General features: G+C 38.2%; 1 protein-coding gene across 1 annotated transcript in view; it reads right to left on the reverse strand.

Annotated features, from left to right (window-relative positions):
• LOC124278019 (ankyrin repeat and fibronectin type-III domain-containing protein 1-like) overlaps positions 1-22,189 on the reverse strand; it is a 182,884-nt gene extending 160,695 nt beyond the window's left edge. The window contains 2 exon segments of the mRNA XM_046713754.1: positions 14,240-14,371; positions 22,051-22,189. Of these exon segments, the coding sequence (XP_046569710.1) occupies positions 14,240-14,371; positions 22,051-22,133 (215 nt within the window). The 5' untranslated portion in view covers positions 22,134-22,189.
• Positions 22,190-22,637: the final 448 nt, after the last annotated feature.

Here is a 22,637-nt window from a genome sequence, read left to right on the forward strand (position 1 = left end):
TGATGGATTTCATTGTTCCATGCAACCAAATCTTGTTCAAGTATTTTCTTTCAACATGCCTAAGAAAAAGGTGAAGTTAAAAAAAGAAACTGTTTTTTAGGGGAAGATGCTTTCTTTACTGTTATGACAATTCCGCTGAGAGAAAGCATAGCGTCAGACTATTTGTACAGATCTTTTAATGGAGCCTCATCCAATCAGAATGTGGAACCTGTCAATATCATAGGGTTAAGCAGGATGCTTACCCAGACAGTGGTTTGCCCATCTACTGAATTAACACAAGGTGTTATTAACATTCAGGTTTATTTCTAGATTCTAGATATCTGGCTGCAGTAATTTCTCATCCTCTACAAAACTTTCTCACACTTGTTTTTTAGCCTAGCAAACTATATGTAAACACAGCTTTAGTTTGTATCCATCAAACCATGTGGATGAAGACCGACCATTGATAAAGGTTATGGAAAGCAGCAAGTATACAATAAACAGGATGAAAGAATATTTCATGTTCCTTTTCTTAATACTCCTGTGTCAGTCATGATTATCTAAGGCAAGATTCCTGATGTAATTTTGAAGGCCATGTAGTGTACATATTGACAAATCAGTTCCAAGTACCTGCTGTGTTTCCAATTACAGTAATGACTTGGCTAACAATCACAAACATTAATAGATAGATATCGTGCTGTTTCTCTTCTGAAAATACTTTTGAATCCCATGTAGTTAGCTACATCCTGACAAACATACTTAGATGTTATTTTGTTTATCTTAAAAAACATTTTTGAATCAGTATATAGATATTAATTTTTTCTCATCTTTCAGACGTAAATGGGAGCATCAATACAAAATCATAGTTGAATGTGTATGTACTTGTTTATTGTTTAATGCTACACTCAGCAGCATTACAGCTACATTGCAGCAGTCTGTAAATAATCAAGTCCAGATAAGACAATCCAATGATCAACAGCATGAGCATCAATCAACACAATTGGGATACGATGACAAGTCAACCAAGTCAGCTGATCACGTTAGTCGCCTCTTACGACAAGCATGGGTTACTGAAGGTCAATTCTAACTCAGATCTTCACAGGAATGAGTGAGTGAGTGAGTGAGTTTAGTTTTACGCCGCACTCAGCAATATTCCAGCTATATGGCGGCGGTCTGTAAATAATCGAGTCTGGACCAGACAATCCAGTGATGAACAGCATGAGCATCGATTTGCGCAATTGGGAACCGATGACATGTGTCAACCAAGTCAGCGAAACTGACCACCCGATCCCGTTAGTTCACAGGAATGAAGTTATATATACATCAATATAATAATTCTAATAATAAAATAATAAAAAGTAATTCTAATAATAACAAATTGTCATCATACCATCAACAGAATGGATAGATGCTCAAATAGACTGTGTGGTCCTGGGCCCCGTTTCATAACGCTCACGTAAGCCTAAGATCTCGTAACTTTTCTCGTAGCATTAGTACCTCATATGTTACAGTATGGGAGGCACGAATGCTACGAGAAAAGTTACGAGATCTTAGGCTTACGAGAGCTTTGTGAAACGGGGCCCTGCTTGGTGATTCTGTATATTGTGTGTCATCATACCATCAACAGAATGGATTGATGCTCATATCAACCACTGGATGGTTTGGGACAGACTTAAATACATACAGGTTGCTGTCACATAGCTGGAATATTGCTCAATGTCATGTTAAACAAAGAACCAACAGCTCTCCAAACACATTGCACCATTTTTACAAAATATAGCTAACCGCCTACTGACTGAAGGCATTACACATGGCTGCCTTCTAATGATGTCACCCCCATCAGGACCCTCCATGTCAGGGGTGGAAATAACTTTAAAATTGCTAGTATACTCCGGTACAGTGGCACATGTAAAATCACTTGCCCTGATAATTTTTCCGCTCTACCAGACGATTTTCTTGCTGATTTTTTAAACAAACAACATAATTAACATGGGAATGTCAACTGCACACCGGTTCAGCATGATATACAAATGTGCTTGCCCAACAGAAAAAACAACAACACTGGACTCGGACGTCGGGCAATGGGTTCTTTCCACGCCTGCATGTTCATCAGGGGAATGAAATATATGCAAGTTCTACACAAGTCTGACTTGAATGGCTCAAAAACATATGAAGCCATAAAACTTCTTATCTTTGTATCTGATATTCTGTGGTTTCAAATCATATGAATAATTCAAGAACATTAAAGGCAATTTTGATCAAAGAGATTGGTTAAATCGTGTAAAAAGAAAGCAGGCCTCATTCATAGTTCCAACAGCTCATTCGTGATGGTTCTTCACGTACAGAAACTGGCGATACCAAAAAACTTATATTTCCATCAAATAGATGTTTCTTCTTTCTCTCAATTCATACTAATAATAACTCACTCAAAGGATGGTTTGGTTGACGTTTTCTTCAATACATAATGATGGTATTAAGTTCTGAAGACATTTCACAATGAAAAAACAATTGATAAATGGAAATGAATAGAATGAGAATAGAACTGCCATGAAGATGTGAGGAAGTGAAGTTAGAATTTATATAACCAAAGTAATACCACTTGTTGTGAGATTGAGGGGCAGTGGGGTAGCCCAGAGGTTAAAGCGTTCGCTCATCATGCCAAAGTTCTGGGTTCGATTCCCAACATGGTTATAATGTGTGAAGCCCATTTCTTTTGTTCCCCGCTCTGATATTGCTGAGATATTGCTAAAAGTGGCAGTCTAAGTAAACTTAGGCTCAGTTTTATTCGTTACACTGAGTGTAACAAAACCCAGTAGAAGGTCACGTCAGCTAACCTTTGAGCAACCTATGACCATCCAATCAAACGCGAAACGGACGAACGAATTTAACCAATCAGACAACGACTCCTTGTTAGTGTTCGGCAGGACTTACAAAACGCCGTTTTTGGATTTTCTCCTTCCTGGTCGCTGACTCTGATCTATCAACAAACGAAAATCTGTATAAAACACAGATATTTGACCTGCAGTATATACTCTTAGGGGTTTCTAATGACATGGTTACTATTAGCTTATATATCCGCAAGATGACATCCTAAAATATTGACAAAAACGCTATCTTCAGCGACTATTAACTCATTGTGTGTATCACTCGGAAGCGATCGTGCGGAAAATAGCATTCGGAATCATTCGAGTTTTTGAGGTAAAGGTTCAAACGGTATGTGCGAATGTTAACTTTCGCGATTTGGTAAGCTGTGTTCTGATTGGTCAGTCCAAAAGGTTAGCTGATGCGACCTTCTACTAGGTTTTGTTAGACTCAGTATAGCATGCAGTGTAACAAATAATACTGAGCCTAAGTTTACTTAGACTGCTAAAAGCGGGTAAAACCCAACTCAATAACTGTTGAGTTTGAAAATTTATTCCACACTTGACAGTGATGTTCCACAGTAGCTGACACCATACATATTATCCAGTGTATAACATCAGTGTCCATTGCCCTTGCTATTACAGCTTAGTACAGGAAGTGATGTCATTTTCTGCACCACTGTTAACATTTAGCACATCATTTGTTGGCCATGAACGGCAACTGAATAAATATCAAAATTAGTCTTCTGAGGTTCTACTACACTTAATACAAATCTATTGCTCCCTGAGCGAGTACCATACATAAACTTCAGTTCTGATGGAGGCATGTGACAGGTATGATTGGATGACATTGTGTAAGATATTTATGTTTTTTTAAATGTACATCCATCCAGTAATTACAACTGACCACATTTTTAAATATCCAGTGCTGACTTTTTAACACAATGACTTATACCGAATGTGTGCCAAGATATTTTCAAGTGGGTGACATTTGGTGCGGACCTAGGGTTGGTATGGTCAGCTTCCTGTACTCGGAAAAGGAACTGGTTAACCTAGTCAGAATTTGTGTTTTTATTGCAGCTTTAAGGTGACATTGTGCATATATCTACAAGTAATGTCTTGAAACATCCTGGTTATTTTTTAAGAACATATAACGTTACTGTGGAAGTCTATGACCATTTAGTTTTGTGTAACCTCTGAACAAAAGATCAGCTGAGATCTACATTCAGCCTTAGTGAGTCATTCATTTTGGCAAACCAAAATACTGTTACAAATTAAGTTTTTGCTGGAAACAATGGGTTTTTTTAGTATCAAGGTGGAGAGTAAAGTCTTCACACTATTAGATGATTAAATTTGTATGCAACATTCACCTCAAATAGTCACTCCCTTGCAAGAAAGGTTTTAGCCTGTGTGGGATGAATATGGTTCAGTAAACCCACATACTACTGTCTACAATGGATCCCTTTGGTTATTACTTACAAACATCACAGTTGGTTATTTGGTGTGGAATAGAGACATGTCACTGATGTATTTTCTTATTATATTTGTCTTATTTCAGATAATCAGTTTAGATCTGAACCTAATGTGTGATGTGTGAATTAGGGCAAGAACATGTGGCTAGAGAGAATTCTCAACAAAATTTAATATGTTAACAAATTATGTTAAGCCATAGATGCCCCTTCTTTATTTGTATATATCCTAATTCAGTTAAATATCCATTAACACGAATGATCCCATTTTGAATATTCTTTCATAAAGTATTAAATTATTGTGGTCTTAAGTAGTTTAAAAGTGACCTTCACATTCAAATTTAATGACAAGCATTTCTTAAGAACATGTGACAAGTACAGATAGTATGTGTCTGATACATCTGTCTATTGACGGATAATGTACGAAGACCCATAACGTCACAGTGTAAATGTCAAGGTGAGCTAAAAATTGTTCTAATTGCCAACCACCAAATTAGCAGGATTTTTCAATCAGCAAAATAACACAATTTAGTCATCCCGTTTCCGTAGAAACCAGAATCAGCTTAAGTGAATAGGCACTTTAGTTCTTCCCAGTGAAAGCTTAATGATGTCTAAACCTTTGTTTATGGCATAAAGAGATTGGCATGATCTGAAAACTGTTGAGGCCCTTCCTCAGAAAATCAATTGTGATTCAGTAAGATTAAGCAAGTACCTCTTGTCTTGGATCGACAGAGAAACCACTCGATCTAAGGTACATCAAAGGTGGCGGCCTCTTAAGTATTCCTTTCATCAAAATGTGTTCCATAGAAATCTTTACTACTTAAACCAAAGAGAGCTTTTTTCAGAAACATTGTTACTGCTTATCATTAAACTAAATCCTTTCTCGTAACAAAAACTTTGAAGATATTTATCCATTCTTGATGATTTTCCCATTAATCAAGTAAACAGTTTCTCACACATTTCATCCTGGAATGATGAGCAAGAAAAGCTATATCCCAGTTCCTGTCACACACCGTTTAATATTTAATTGTTCATGTGATATTGTGTAATTGCATGTTCATCAAATTAGTTTTCCCCAGAATACTTCAAAATGAAATAAAATTAAAAGTGACAGAAAAGAAATAAAACTGCAAAATGAGATTGATCATTTATTTTGTTGAGTGAATCTTCACTTCCTTAATTGCTAAACTGGTTTCGGGGCATGTTAGAAGCATTTTTGGACTAGTAAAGACATTGTGTGCCACAAAGTAGCTGTGTATAAAATGTCCTCCTTCCCTCCCTCTTTTCATCAATAGGATTACTGTAACAAACTTCCTGAATTAGTTTCAATTATAAATTAAGGTGATGGAAAATTTGATTCATGAATGATGAAACCAGTGAATTGTATAGATGAGTTCATCTTTAATTTAAATCAACGTTTCATCTGACGTTTTTTATTGGTCTGTGATAGTGTGAGTATGGTTTTACGCTGATTTTAGCAATATTCCAGAAATATCACAGCAGGAAACACCAGAAATGGGCTTCACACATTGTACCCATGTTGGGAATCGAACCCGGGTCTTCAGCGTGATGAGCGGACTCTCTAACAATTAGGCTACCCCACCAACCCAGGTCTGTGTCAGGTGCCACTTTGTTTTAGTGTGAAGCATGTGTCTGAAATGTCATAAGCATATGATAAATCAGTGGGCAAAGTCTGTGATAGATGTGGTATAGATGTGTGAGATTTTTATATGTGTGATTGGTGTGTGACACCAACAGACACACAGTTAGCCAAGTCACCCAATCCGACCATCCAATCCTCAAAAGTCAGCTCTTCTGACAAGCATGCGGTACTGGGGACCTCGTCTTCTCCACAGAGCACATTCTTAGCACTGCCTCTAGGTTGGGGGTTGACAATTTGGGTCATACCATTAGTGAAAAGATGAAATCATTGCAATAGGTCAAACCACTGGTTGCCAGCATACAATTACAGACCCAAAAGGTCTCTTAACCTTATTAGGTATCTGGAGAAAGTGTCCTTGCACATTTCAGACAGCTTAACTGTATGTGCATGGACTTTTATTTTCTTCTCTTTTTCAACACTTTGTCCATTTTGTTTTCACACCTAGTATTTCTTCATCTGTGACATTATTCCCCAGGTCTTCTTTCTTGCAGATACCATAGCATTCAATTACATAGTGAACAAAACTGACATAGTTGATTTTTATTTGGTCTATACTTTACAGACAATGAAGCCTTTTAACCTTATTCTAACCACCCATTACCTTATCCTGGGAGAGGACCCACAAAACAAATTACTTGACATGCCTTACAAGTTTCGAACATTGTATACCCATGATGCTCCAGGTGTTCAGCTAACCAAGCTGGCTGTAAGAGGCAACTTACAGGATGGTGTGTTTAGGTTCACGGACTTGTTGATGCTTGCCATCAAATCCAAATAGCTTAGATTGATGCTCATGATGTCAACCAGTGGTTTGTCTGGTCCTGATCTGATTCTTTACAGATGTCTGTCATATGGCTGGAATGTTGCTGGAATATGGCTGGAATATGGCTGGAATGTTGCTGGAATATGGCTGGAATGGCTGGAATATTGCTGGAATATGGCTGGAATGTTGCTGGAATATGGCTGGAATATGGCTGGAATGTTGCTGGAATATGGCTGGAATATGGCTGGAATGCTGTCTTGTAAACAACAATGAATAAACACAAAGCTTTCTACCAAGTCGCATGCCAAGCAGTGTGGAATATAAACACGTGATTCTTCAATTGCAAAAACATCAAAACCAAAAAATACCTTGTCTGCAAAGCAAAATGAATAGATCCTTGCATAAACAGGACAATGAATCAGCAAACAGTAACCTGACATAGATAATGGATAAATGCAGTGGTGCAGGAAATATGATGTGATTTATTGAGAAGCTCCTGATGTCCCATCAATTACAGTCTCTGTGCAGAATCGATTTCAGACCAAGTCACATGGCTGCCTCATGTGAACACATGCAGTTTATAATCCACAGGTCACGTGGCTATCGGGGACATGGTGTCCCCAAGTACTCTGGTGACGGTGCAGAAGAGTCAATAAAGATCAATACATCCACCATTGATCTATATAGCTTGGACACAATGAGAGAGAGAGAGAGAGAGAGAAACAAAAGGGAAAGAGACAAAAATGGAGAGAGAGTAAAAGTGATATAGGGAGGGAGCAGTATAAATATAAAACCACAACCTACATATCTAGATATGATAGACATATTTCCACCCAGCTATGATACACTATTACTACATCCAACTTTACAGGGAAGTGGAGTAGCCTAGTGCTTAAAACGTTCACTTATCACGCTGAAGATCTGAGTTCGATTCCCCACATGTGTGAAGTCCATTTCTGGTGGCCCCCGCCCTGATATTGCTGGAATATTGCTAAAGCAGTGTAAAACTAAAACTCACACACTCACTCAAACTTTACAACCATCATCATCATCATCATCATCACCCTCATCCCATCCTGCTGTTTTAATCACCAAAGCATCAATCACCATCAAAATACATGTCTTATATCATCTGATCCATTAAGTGGGATCATCATCATCATCATCATCATCATCATCATCATCATCATCATCACTCTATTCCATGTAGACACCAATTTAATGATGAAAAAAGGATAAATATGATCCCCTTCTAAGCACTGGTTAAATAAATCCCTCAGCCACCGGACACAATTTGTGTATACAGATCCAACCAGTCATCAATCATTTGATTACATTCCATTAACCTACAAGCACAAATCTAAACACAGCTTGACATGAAAATCTGGGGTATTTTCTAAACCGGCACCCATAAACATACCGTCTGCAAAGACAGCGCAGGGACTGATATAGGACGAGCAAGGTCACTCTTCTGAATCCATCAGCACGGTTGTGTCTGGGGTAACCCCATACATCAGCTCCCGATGCTGCACAAGTCCTGGATTACCTTTGCAGAAGGAGGAAAAAACAAGATCCTTGTGTTGTAAATATTCATAACTTGGGACTGAGAATCTCAGACTACCTTCAGAAGCTGCACAAGGCACTCATCCCATCCATCAAATCTTGGCACAACTTGTTCAATAACTGCATCAAGATTAGGTCGTTTCATGAACTTGGGAAGGTCATGTCAACCTGTGTAATCCTAGAACACAGCTGACAATGTTAACTGTTTCTGGTGTTGTGGCTCCAATATGCATGTATACAAAAGACAGTTGTTTATTGTCAGTCTGATTTACACGAAAAGAGGCAATAAATACCCACATGTCCACATTGGTACAAGCTTTCTATCTATGCATGAGACTTGTCCTACTCCATCAAGTTAGACGGAGAAATAGCAAACAGACGGATTTATGGAACAATTCTGACCATTATTCCAACAGGTAATCAAGCTGTCAGCTCTTGTATATTCTTTGATTTTACATAAAACCATCTGTCGTGTGTTTCAAAGTGGCTATGTTTAGAGATTTTACATCACTTCACTCAGTAAGACCAGATATACATAACGCTTCCATCAATCTTATAACATGTACTACATTTTCTAGGACTGTATCACTGACGATTCTTCATGAGATTTCTCTTCGTGAACTGAAATTGTAAAGCACATCCTAGCCGTTAACATAAAATAATCTGAACTACCAGATACGTGAAAATTATAAAGAATTTTCAAACTTGTGATTTTTTTACAAGGATAGGCAGAGGTTGCTGATGCACAAATGTACAGAAAGTACCTCCCCTAATGACTGTGTGTTTTTGTGCTCATCCTCCCAATGTCCTTGTCAATATTTTTGATGACCTTGAAAATATTTACAGAAAAGAACTTTATAGTTATTGTAATAAGTCAATTATCTATGACACTCCATGAATATGTACATTTTTTTCTGTATGACACACCCCCACCCCCAAAGACTATCACAGTTTTGGTGACCCTCCCGATTTCCACTGAAACCCCCACAACTCCATAATAGGAAATAGAAATTAAATAGGATTTTCTTTTTACATCAGTTGAACCATTATGATGTCCTAGGCAAATATACAAATTTCACAAAGTAAAATTTACTATAAAGTGTTGCATCTTTCAACATATAGTCTGACACTATAGCCTCCGTTAGTTTGTGCCTCCATGCTGAATCCTTGTAGATATATTGAACACATTCTGCTTATTGTCAGGATTTATTGTTTCCAGTAAACTATTTGTAGATGGAAGTAAGGTGTGCTAGCAACAACAAAATAGAATAAAAGGCAAAGTTGATCGCCTGTAACAAATAGGCATGTTAGAGAAATTGTAATGAAACATATGAAGGTCCAGATGTTTCCTGGTACTTTTATATTTTGATACATCCTTATCTTCATGTAACATTTGGAAACATTTACACATGGCACTGATCTCAATGAATAAATGTGCAATATATAACACTAAGGTCACTTATACCACGCTGAACTCCACGGCTGCTGTAACTACATTCAACATAATGGACATTATTACCCCGGTTAATCCAAGTTGCCTGTGAGGCACTAGATGGTTAATAGTCATATATCCTGGCTACCCATTCATTGCAAGGTGAACAAAGACATTTTATAACAAACTCACTAATGCCTAAGGTGAGACGACATGTGTATGGGACCAATAATTGATGAAATATTGTTAAAGGAACACAGCATGTTGTTACAGACAGACACAAGTAGTGGTTCAAGTCATATGTGGGCGGTGGGGTGGCCTAGCGGTTAAAGCATTTGCTCATCACGCCAAAGACCTGGGTTCGATTCTCCACATGGGTAGAATGTGTGAAGCTCATTTTGGTGTCCCCCACCATCATATAGCAGGAATATTGCTAAATGTGAAGTGAAAGCAACTCTCTCAAGTCATATGATGTATGTGATCCCTAACAACAACCTGTGAAGATCCGGGTTAGAACTGGTCTTCAGTAACCCATGCCAGTCCTCTACAAATGATTCCTCAAAGTCATACCGTCACTAACACTTTAAACACTCTTCAGTGTAGAAGGATATTCATGTTCTGACATCCATCAACTCTTGAAAGTAGTCATCTCTTCATTGAGATGCAGTCATTTTACAACAATATGGACAAGGTGGAGTACAACTATAATGCATATCTCAAAAGTTTGAACTCTTCTGGAAATGAAACATGTTTTACATCTCTGTGATCGTTACACTGACATTCTCTGTATATCTCTAAGTTTGTTAAAGAGACACTGGTACATAAGAATAACATTGATGCTATGTAACACAACCTCATACTTACATCAAGAAAACATATTCTTGAAAACTATCATGAGTTTGCTTTAACACCACTCTTACAGTGTTCCAGTACAAACTATATACTATTAAACAAAATGTGCCCTTTAAATCATTTGCACTGAATGTACTTTGTCTGTCTATAAGCCTGTCTGAGACAAAGACAATATTAAGAGGAAGGTTAGTCAAATAAATGTTGCCATGGAACAGTTACTGACCATGTTCAATATAGAACAAACGTTATGGATAACAACTTCTTTTTATTCGTGAGTGCGACGTTTCGATACAGATTCTTGTACCGTTGTCAAGCATGACAACGGTACAAGAATCTGTATCAAACGCCGTCACTGTAATAAAAATAAGTTGTTATCCATAAAGTTTGTTCTATATTGTACAGTCATCCCTCGCAATAACGCTCTTCGCGATATCGCGGATTCGGTTAAACCGCGGGGTAATCCGTGGCTCCCATAAAAAATGTTGCCAAGTGATCACACATATTCACGTCATCGAAAATAGCACATCAACAAATCCGCTCTTGAGCTCTAGTTAATCACATTGTAAACTAGTGAAATTCAGTGCGGATTGCAATTAACAGTGTTTATCGTACATATCCATGGTTTTTCAGATGCTTAAAACATACAGGGTCTTTTTCAATACAAATTGATGAACAGCGAAACATTGTAATAACTTTATCATGAAGACATGTCGATTATCAGCGGAGTACTTACGTTTGCTATGATGCAACACACCGCCATCCGAGAATGTATGATGTCAGAAAACACATTTTATTTGATTAAATTCAATCCCATTTTCATTCATTAAAACTGTTTACAATAACAACGGAGAAACCGCGAGTGAAATGGCATTACCTCATTCCATACAACGCCAGCTTACCACATTCGTGAGGGTCCGTTTTTCGCGCCTACCGCGATAGCACCAATTTTACATTTTTCTCAGCAATCACGAACAGATTACAGCCTTGTCATCCATTGACCCCAAGACCCGCGTTATTGACTCTTTGAACTCATATTTGACAATTAATTGCTAACATTTTGTTTTTACAATCAAAGTGGCACGTACCGCAGGAAGTCAGCGGTGACTTGTGAAACTGTCTCCTACGTAAAATGTATCCAGCCAGGTAACCCAAAGTGCTTAGCAATGCTTATTATTATGTTAAATATGTTCGTAGAAAACATGCATTATACTTATACGTTAGCAATATATAAGATCTCTGTTAGAATAACTGCTTGACATATAAATTATTCTGATTATGAAACAGAAATTCTTGGATGTTATATTTTCGGATCGTTTTAAATTGAATCACCGGTACATTGGACCAAAACATCGATGTGTGCCCAGCTGATTGCTATTTCCGGCGGCTGTAGGTGAAATCGTAACCAAAACCGGTTCGTAGACGTGGAAATCCGGTGGATTCGTAGACGGATTGAGCGGTGAATTCGTAGACGTTATTAAAATTGGAAAAGATCACCCTCAATGATGAAGAAAATCGACGAAAAGTGTTTGCATTTTGTGAAATAAATAAAATATATCAGGTAAGTATGATCGGCGGTGAAAATATCCTTAAATAATAAAATAACAAAATATGCTAGTGTTCTATTCCCAGAGGGTGTTTCAGGTGTGTTACTTAATCGTATTAAGTTGCTATTTTGCCCTCACGTTATTGAATGTTGGTTGCATTTTTTTATAATCCTACCACTGTCATTGCGTTTTAATCATATTTTAGAAGGGGGGGTAGGCGGAACTCTTTCCACATTCACAACAACTCAGTGAAACCTGTTAATTCTCCCACAACAATGAAACCAGTCGGCAATTATGATGAGTAGACTAATTTTCTCTAATCCGCCGACAAAGTTTACCTGTACACACACTTATGGTATATAAACCTCAGGAAGGTAGACAAGATACGGGAAAATATTCGTTTTTTCTTGTGTCCTCAGCTGCCCTTAGTTTCGTATCACTGAAAACAAAGCATACGGGAAAATATTCATTCACATTTTCTTGAGTCTTTAGCTGCCCTTAGTTTCGTATCACTGAAAACAAAGCATAACAACTTCGTTATAAACATTCTAAGTAAAAATCAGACTTAATATATACTATTTTTCAATTATTTATACACGTCTACGAAATCACCGTCTACGAACCGGTCTGGGTTACGAATTCACCGCGTCTACGAACTGGTTTTGTCTACGAAATCACCGTCTCCCTTTCCGGCTTAGTTGAATAACAGGTAGCATGACAGGAATAACAATTGAATTATCATGTCTTTTGATGTTTGATTGCAAGTTTCATGTACACACATCTATTTTTGATTTACAAAGTTTTGGGTTTTTTCACCTCCAACAATACGATATAGTTTTGACTGGGCACAATACACGAAATAGTAGTTTTGTTAAGTCCATGGAAAATACGATTTTACTTGGCCTTTGTTCCGCGTTATGTAATCGTTACTATAACGCGGGTGTCTAATAACGCGGGGGGTCATCCATGGACCCCAAGACCTGCGTTATGGCGAGGGATGCCTGTACTTCCCAACTTCTAAAATGCCACTCAAAGAAACTAACCATGTTATTCGATAAGTGATGTTGCTTTTCAGTACTTCAAAGTGAATATGTCACATTGTGTTTCATCAGAAAAGTATTACAGGAATGATTCATACAAATATTATTTAATAGACACTCATTCACAAAATCAGACTGAATTTCATAATGATTTTTAAATGAAAACAAACCTATCTGTTACTTTATGTTAGATTGAGGTCAAGTAATCATGGAGAAGGAGTAAAATATGAAAATGTTATTGAAGACGACACAAAAGGATGACTCTCCTTTGGATGAGATCAGTTGAAAACACCCCCAAAGCCAGCAGAGAAGAGTCACACATAAAATGATTCCCATTCCAGCAATATTTGGAACATAGATCTGGAGGTGACTACTGGCTTCAAGTAACCTGACTGATCAACAATAGCTCTCTTTGTCAGACATTGAACAAATTAACATGGTGGCTGGAGTAGTGAGGTATTTTGATTATTTTCAAAATCAAACTACAGGCAAAGATGGAGAAAACAAAGATTTTGGATAAAACTCAACTTTATCAAGCTCCGAAGTCACAGAAGAAAGCAGCAACATGACATGGTGATGTCTTGGAGCAAGTAATCTTAATTGTTGACTTGATTCCTTGATTTTCTTTGCAAGTGCACCCATTTTGAAATGATGGGCTTTGCAATAACTAGAATGAACACTATTGTTAGATTGTTAAATGGTTAAAAATTTGCTATAATTCATCAATATTACAATTCAGTAGTGTGACTACCTCAGCAGCACTACTGACTGAAACACTGCCTCCATGTCACACAAGACCATCACTGATTGGTCCTTCTTCCTACCCTATACTTGCTAACTGATGCTGATTCAGCAGAAAACAAATGTCCATGAAAACCGAATCAATGGTTTCTTGAAATAACCATTCACTGGCACAGGAATCTGAAATTGAATTCCACAACAAAAACAATGTAAAAATGTTTCTTCTGATTTTCCTTTTTCAGACAGTCAGACAGAATCCTGATTCCCACAGTTCCTCAAAACTATGAAAACCATGATACAGCAGAAGGTATAAAAAGTTATTCTCTGCCTACCTGAGAAAGACATCATCGTCCTCATCCTCATCAACTTCCTGCAGCCATCTTGTAGTGCAAGGCTTCAGCAGAACCTGGGAGGGGACGAAGTCCTCAAAGCAGTACAACTCCGGTTCCTCTTGGTCCTCCTTCCTGCAAAACAATAGATGCAACTGACAAGATGTCTTCACGATATGGCACCACCTCCTGACAGGGACCAGACTAAATAGGAATAAATACATGCATCTCTGTCCAACATCAGATATGCTTGGATTGAATGTGACATATATATGATTCCTGGCTTATATTACTCACAAATTCATCTCTAAGAAACGCTGTCTGGTTAATCTAAGGATTATTACACATAATTCCTATATACCGTCACTTCGAGTAATTGTAACATCAAAACTGAGACACATGAATTGGAGATTTTACACTGCTTCCTGCACTATCATTTACTTGTGTCACTGACAATGATGATACTTTGAATTCATTACCACAGCTTACATTTGTGAGTCAATAATGTGAGCTGGTTTGACTGCTTACTGTTTGCTGTAGTAGACATTAATACAGACACTTTAGAAAGTCTGTATATGATCAGACCTAGCTCATTACTTGTTTGGTTCCTATGGTTGAACACCCGTGAAGTCTCATCTGTGTTAGAATTCTTCAGTAACCCATGCTTGCCGTATGGGGCAACTAACGGGATTAGGTGGTCAGGCTCGCTGACTTGGTTGACACATGTCATTGTATTCCAGTTGTGGGGAACGATGTTCATGATGTTGATCAATGGATTGTCTGGTCCAGACTCGATTATTTACAGACTCCGCCATATAGCTGGAATATTGCTGAGTGTGGTGTTAAACAATAAATCAATCAAACAACATTTGGTTGAAATGTCGAGAGATTGGGATAAAGTCAGAAAGATCTCCCAATCTTGAATACAATCCATTCAAATTTATCTCAAGATGACTTCTTTTTTCCTCTTCAACATTGGTAACATTTTCAGACAAAAATGCTCAGTGCTTAAGCAGGTGCCAATATTGATGCTGTTTCATTTGTCAAATAGCATCTTGTGAGTTGAGAATCTAATGAAGTGAACTAAATGGTACCAGATTTGATTCATATATAAATTAGTCAACCCTACAATTTCAAACACATTCTATAAGAACAACAGTCTTTTTCTGAATGCAAAAATTACATTGAGACAAGTAAGCAAATAAGGTTTAATGCCACTTTCATCAATATTCCAGCAATATCATGGCAGGGGACACCAGAAATGGGCTTCACACATTGTACCCATATGGGGAAGCGAACACGGTGTAACAGGCCATTTCTTCCCCGGTCTAAACTTTCCCAGGGGAGAATCTGGCCTAGGCCAAACTTTCCACGGGGAAGTTTTGTCCTAGGATAGTCTAACCCCTGGGAGAGTTTGGGCTAGGCTAAAGTTTTCCCCCTAGGCCAAAGTTTCCTCCTGTTTAAACTATGACATTTTGTTCTGTTTTCTATGAAGTGGCTCTAGGCTACTTCTTCCCCACCCTTGTTCTTATATCAAAAGAGGGGAGGTTCTGGCCTAGCTTGGCTACTTTTTTCCCAACCTTGCTCTTATATCAAAAGGGAGAGATTCTGGCCTAGCTTGGCTACTTCCCCACCCTTGCTCTTATATCAAAAGGGGGTTGATTCTGGCCTAGCTTGGCTACTTCCTCACCCTTGCTCTCATATCAAAAGGGAGAGATTCTGGCCAAGCTTGGCTACTTCCCCACCCTTGCTCTTATATCAAAAGGGAGAGATTCTGGCCTAGCTTGGCTACTTTTTTCCCACCCTTGCTCTTATATCAAAAGGGAGAGATTCTGGCCTAGCTAGGCTACTTCTTCCCCACCCTTGCTCTTATATCAAAAGGGGGGTGATTCTGGCCTAGCTAGGTTACTTCTTCCCCACCCTTGCTCTTATATCAAAAGGGAAAGATTTTGGCCAAGCTTGGCTACTTCCCCACCCTTGCTCTTATATCAAAAGGGGGGTGATTCTGGCCTAGCTAGGTTACTTCTTCCCCACCCTTGCTCTTATATCAAAAGGGGGGTGATTCTGGCCTAGCTAGGTTACTTCTTCCCCACCCTTGCTCTTATATCAAAAGGGGGGTGATTCTGGCCTAGCTAGGTTACTTCTTCCCCACCCTTGCTCTTATATCAAAAGGGGGGTGATTCTGGCCTAGCTAGGTTACTTCTTCCCCACCCTTGCTGCTCTTATATCAAAGGGGGTGATTCTGGCCTAGCTAGGTTACTTCTTCCCCACCCTTGCTCTTATATCAAAAGGGAAAGATTCTGGCCTAGCTTGGCTACTTCCCCACCCTTGCTCTTATATCAAAAGGGAGAGATTCTGGCCTAGCTTGGCTACTTCCCCACCCTTGTTCTTATATCAAAAGGGAGAGATTCTGGCCAAGCTTGGCTACTTCCCCAACCTTGCTCTTATATCAAAAGGGAGAGATTCTGGCCAAGCTTGGCTACTTCCCCACCCTTGTTCTTATATCAAAAGGGGGGTGATTCTGGCCTAGCTAGGTTACTTCTTCCCCACCCTTGTTCTTATATGAAAAAGGGGAGTGTCTGCCCTTGCTAGGCTACTTCTTCCCCACCCTTACTCTTAATAGTCTTATATCAAAAGGGTGAGTTTCTGCCCTAGCTTGGCTACTTCTTCCCCACCCTTGTTCTTATGTCAAAAGAGGAGATTTTGCTCTAGCTTGGCTACTTCTTCCCCACCCTTCTTTTTATCAAAAGGGGGAGTTTCTGGCATAGCTAGGCTACTTCCCCGGGAAAGGTTTGGCCAGGGGGAAGTTTGGCCTGTTACACCACAAGAGTGTTACGTCAATGCCAGTGGTTGTATTATTTGAACAGTTCTAGAAGGCAACACAACACTCCCTGATAAAATACTTTCATAAGTCTGCTAGTTATTGTCCATGTGTTGAATAATATATTAACCAATCACTTACAATCATGTTGTAGGCTTTATGTACAAAATGTAATGGGATAGAATGATATCTGTAAAAGGATGACATGTACTCAGCCACAGTTCATGACTGAATTTCATGTGCGTACAATTTGTACAATTTCTGGAATAAATACTAATAAAAACAAACATCAACAATATAATTGTGCAAATTGAAAAAAAACTCTGCATGAACAAGAAAACAGAGCGATGTGTAAAACCATATTGTCATTCACACAAATAAGCTTATATCATGAATTAGATTATAGAAACTATAAAGGATGTAACAGGGGTGGAAATAACCCATTGCCCAACGTCCGAGTCCAGTGTTTTTGTCTGTCGGGCAAGCAAATTTGTATATCACACTGTACCGGTGTCCAGTTGACTTTCCAATGTTAATTATGTTGTTTATTTAAAAAATCAGCAAGAAAATGGTCGGTATAGTGGAAAAATTATCAGGGCAAGTGACTTTACTTGTGCCACTGTACCGGAGTACACTATCAATTTTAAAGTTATTTCCACCCCTGTGTAAGCGTCTTTAACGTCCTAAGGAGACTACATACCATCTCCTGTCAATAACTTACTACACAACAAAAACATTTTGAGATTTCTATATTTGTTTAAGTGATGTCAAATTAATACTTATTCCTTTTATCACAGCTGTTTTCTCACCCTATACTTAACATTTCAGTTTGAAAGCCCCCAAAATGTCTTATCTGTTTTATCTGTGCTTGTATTATAGGTTAATGACATGAATGCTTCACTAGATAACTATCAGCTGTAAACACACAGGTAAATAAAGGTAAATGTGGTGTTAACTTTCTCCCTCTGTTGGGCGCCACCCAGTGCCACTACTGTTTGTTGCAGTGACAATGCCACTTACACAGATTACATTACTGAGATTGACCATCTAGACCCTACGCAGACCAGAGGAAAGCTGCATATATAATAGCTAGTAACATGCTAAACTAGCTGGGGAAAATGAAATTATGCTAAGATTAACATAGGTTAAATTTTCAAATTTAATAAAACATTTGTTTTTCCTTAACTTCAAAATGGCTATTAAGTCATTATTTTCGCAGTTTTCATTTATTTGACTGACACTGTTGAATTCACATTTTCAAAAAGATTTCAATGAATCTTTAACATTTTAAAATTAACAAAATAGCAAAATTTATGGAGAAGTTTTTAACCAAGTGAGTTTCAGCACATGAGGTTGATGAAGGAACGCCTGAAGTGATGCAATTTGTAAATATCCACCACTTCAGTAAAGGTCATAAGTACGGAAATGGTGATGTCAAACCTGGAAACAAAATCAGAGAAAACCAGGATTCGAACCCAGAATATTTGCTTTCTCATGTGTCTAATGGAGACAACCCTGCAAAGAACTCTAGTCTGTCTCACAGTTCTAGTCTGTCTCGCACTCCCTGAATCACATTATTTTCCCTACTACCTACCACTCCCTGCAATGCTTATGCTCTAAATGAAGCAAGTCTAGATTCCTCAGGTTATCTCCCAACTCACTGGGGCTCCTTTTCAGTTAAATGGGTTTATTTGTTACTTTCAAAATGATATATATTCAGGAACTAAGTGTTAGTCTGTCACAGCCCCTGAAGTAAATTTTCTTCCTTTGGACCGCCCATTCTGCAATGCTAAAGCCCTCAATGAAGCAAGTCTAGATTTCCTCCCAACTCACTGGGGCTCCCATTCAATTTAAATTGTTGTTGTTGTTTTTGGTTTTTATCGAGATGAAGTAGCTTTTACTCGCCTAACCCCTTCATCCCATGCATGGGCCGGTGGGGTAGCATTGTGGTTAAAGTGTTTACTCGTCACGCCAAAGACGTGGGTACAATGTGTGAAACCCTTTTCTGGTGTCCACCACCATGATATTGCTAGAATATTGCTAAAAGTGGCATAAAACTAAACTCCCTCCCACTCATCCCCCTTCCACACACCTCCATACCCGTGGGTCATTATAGGAGATCATGTATTACAGTGTAGGATAACGTATGGGGTGATTACAAGCTATAGTCTTCATAATACGACAATTGGATGAATCACAAGGGGCACCTGTTTGTGATCAGAATAGAGGTTTGATTTGATTAATTACACTGGCAGTTATGTGTAAATGTCAGACACACTGATGACCCTTCTTGACAGTCTACTGGGAACAGAAACAATAGTCTGGGTTAATATTAACTGATGAAGCTAAATTATACTGCAAGCCATCCAAGTCTTGTGTCAATAATTCATTTCTGAGAACAAATGCAAGTAATTCATATGATATTATGTTTCAGAAGAGTCCTCGAAAGTCACACTCGTTTCATGTAGACGTACCACCCTTGTATGAGGGAAATTTCTATCATATTTAATGATTGGTCATATGCCCTAGCAGTGAGTGAGTGAGTTGGATTGTGTGATGCTCTGAATTGTTTTATTTTTGTTTGTTCGTTGTTTAAAGCCCCACACAGCAATATTCCAGCTGTATGGTCGGTAAATAATCAAGTCTGGACCAGACAATCCAGTGATCAACAGCATCTATGCAATTTGAATACGATGACAGCTTTGAATAGGATCTAAGTTTCACATTTGAAGGAAGCCATTTCTTAAGTGATCCAGGTCTTAGATGCTTATCACGTTTGACACAAGCTAGTATGGATATGGACCTGGCAGACAAGAATCAGAAATGAACTAAATTAAGGATTCAAACACATGACTAGTGAATTCTGGTACATCCAAGGGAAGTAACTCCACAAAGCACCTTAGATAACTCAAATTTTCTGTAAGTTGTTTACTTGAAAACCTAATCATAACATAACAAAACAATAACGGCAAAACATTTAGTAAATGATGTTTTCATTATGTAATGACACAACCAGTCCTTCGCAGATAATGAATAATTGATTTCAACCAGTATCAGTTTCATCTTTGATTCAACCCCTCATAAAATCTTTGCATCAGCAGTCAATTCAAACTCATATCACTCTGTGAAATTGTTATGTTCTCTATTTAAATAATTGCAACAAACACACTTTAAAAAGTTAAGTACCTCTTCATCGACACAGGACAAACATGTATCTTTAATATACACATGAGATTGATTCAGTTTGATAAATGTTTTGACACCCATGAAAAGTGTTTTATTCTGTCATTAATCATGATTGCTCAAGCTTGCTCTGCCTATCAGTATCAAATAGTTATTTACAAATTTCAAACAAAAACCAATTTTGACAATACTGTGATATCCTTTACTTCAACAGTTCCCAAGTACTGCATGATTGTCTATTATATGTGAAAGCTGGAGGATATTATCAACATGCAAAACATGTGACATTTACACTTGTATAGTTCACTGACACAAATTTGATCCAGTAGAAAATGTAGGAGCATAACTTTGGACAACAGAGGGCAATTTGTTAAAACCCAGACAGAAGAAGTCCCTTCTTCAAGGTTAAATAGAAAGAACTTTACAGATTTCTTTAAAGTTTTAATGGATAACAGGTATTTTATAAGTGTGACATGAACTCACACTAAGTAACTCAAAAGAAGTTGGAACATAATTGAAAAACCAAACATTTCTAGAACATTTTGATATCAAAGTTTATTATACCAAAGATAACAGAAACAGAAACTCTGTTTCAATAAGGCTGCCTTTTATTGAAAATGAAACATAATCATATGATGTATCTTTTGAAAAATATGACCCGATATATTAATATTGCTTCTCTCTGATCCATTTATCACTTCCTGTCATATCCCAAACACTAAATATGATACATATCAGGTCATAATTCCTTATCAGAAAATCTGAATTCAATATAAGCCCTCCCCAGTGTGGTAGATCTTCGTCAGGCTGATGAAATGTCCTCCCCCCATTTTCCATCACTTCCTGGAGAACAGTAATCCAACATGTACCACAATAACTATAATAAGCACCCTGAGCACTTCGTGAGTGAGTGAGTTTAGCTTTACGCCGCACTCAGCAATATTCCAGCCATATGGCGGTGGTCTGTAAATAATCGAGTCTTGACCATACAATCCAGTGATCAACAGCATGAGCATTGATCTGCGCAATTGGACCGATGACATGTGTCAACCAAGTCAGCGTGCCTGACCACCCGATCCTGTTATTCGCCTCTTACGACAAGCATTGGTTACTGAAGATTCATTCTAACCCGGACCTCCACGGGTCCTGAGCACTTATAAAAAACAACATTGAGAAAGGGATTGTTTATGAAAACTATAATCAATTAGCAAAAGAGGTTTTGTTTGTTTGTTTCTTATTTTACACTTCTCTCAACAATATTCCAGCTATATGGCGGCGGCGGTCTGTTGATAATCAAGTCTGGACCAGACAATCCAGTGATCAACAGCATTAGCAGCGATCTACAAAGTTGGGATATGAACACATCTGTCAACCAATTCTGTAAGCCTGACAACATGATCCCATTACCCACCTCATAAGCATGGGTTGCTGAAGAGCAATTCTAACCCGGATCTTCATGGGTATTTTCACAGGTAATTAAATGTGCTTGAGACACCTTGATCCTAAATGAGGGGACATAGCAGTCTCTCACAATTATCACGTACATTTGTCATACTCATAGTAACAAAACCATCCTTGAAAGGCACAATCATAAGTAGTTTTATCATTCATTTGTTTATTTACCTGTCACAATTGTGTGCCAGTGACAAAGGTAAATTGACTCATTTAGATGAAAATACGTAACAGTGAATCCCACTGATGTGCAAATTAGCTTGTGTCTTTCAGGAGTACATGATTTTTTGACAGGAGTGTCAGATCAGATATCAGTACATACTGCACACATTAAACAGCACTGTAAATATAAACATACCTTGATACTTCTGGAAATTCCTTGTCCAAGTCCCATACCTCAGGAGAGGATTGGAACCAATCAGTGACTGGCCCTGGCATCATTGTCCAATCAGGTTCTGGCCCTATTGCTGGCTGGTCTCCACATCACTTTAGTCATTCTCTCTCTAAAAGTGAGACAAATAATGCAATAAGAATTTTAGGAGCTGGTTCCTCTTAATCAGACAGCAACTAGGACTTCAATCATAAAAAGTAAAGATGACACTGGAAGCATAAAAAAAAATATTATCTAGACAGGTAATTTGAATTATACCCAAATGGGCATATGTATGTTCTCCCATCTCACTGGGGCTCCTTTTCAATTTAACAAGAATTATTTGTTTCTGTTAAAATTATACATATTCAGAGACTAAGCATAGTCTATGTAAGAACCAGTGTGACAAGGTTTCTCAGTGGGAAGATGTCCTGACCAGTACAAGTAGACTGTTTCACAGTCCCTGAACCACATTATTCTCCCTTCCAACCAGGCCTTTCTGCAGTGCTAAAGCCCTAAATGAAGAAAGTCTAGATTTCCTCTGGTTCTGAATCTCCCATCTCATTAGGTCTACT

This window comes from Haliotis rubra, unplaced genomic scaffold, assembly GCF_003918875.1.
Source record: "Haliotis rubra isolate DU_JTF1 unplaced genomic scaffold, ASM391887v1 Scf23, whole genome shotgun sequence".
Taxonomy (NCBI): domain Eukaryota; kingdom Metazoa; phylum Mollusca; class Gastropoda; order Lepetellida; family Haliotidae; genus Haliotis; species Haliotis rubra.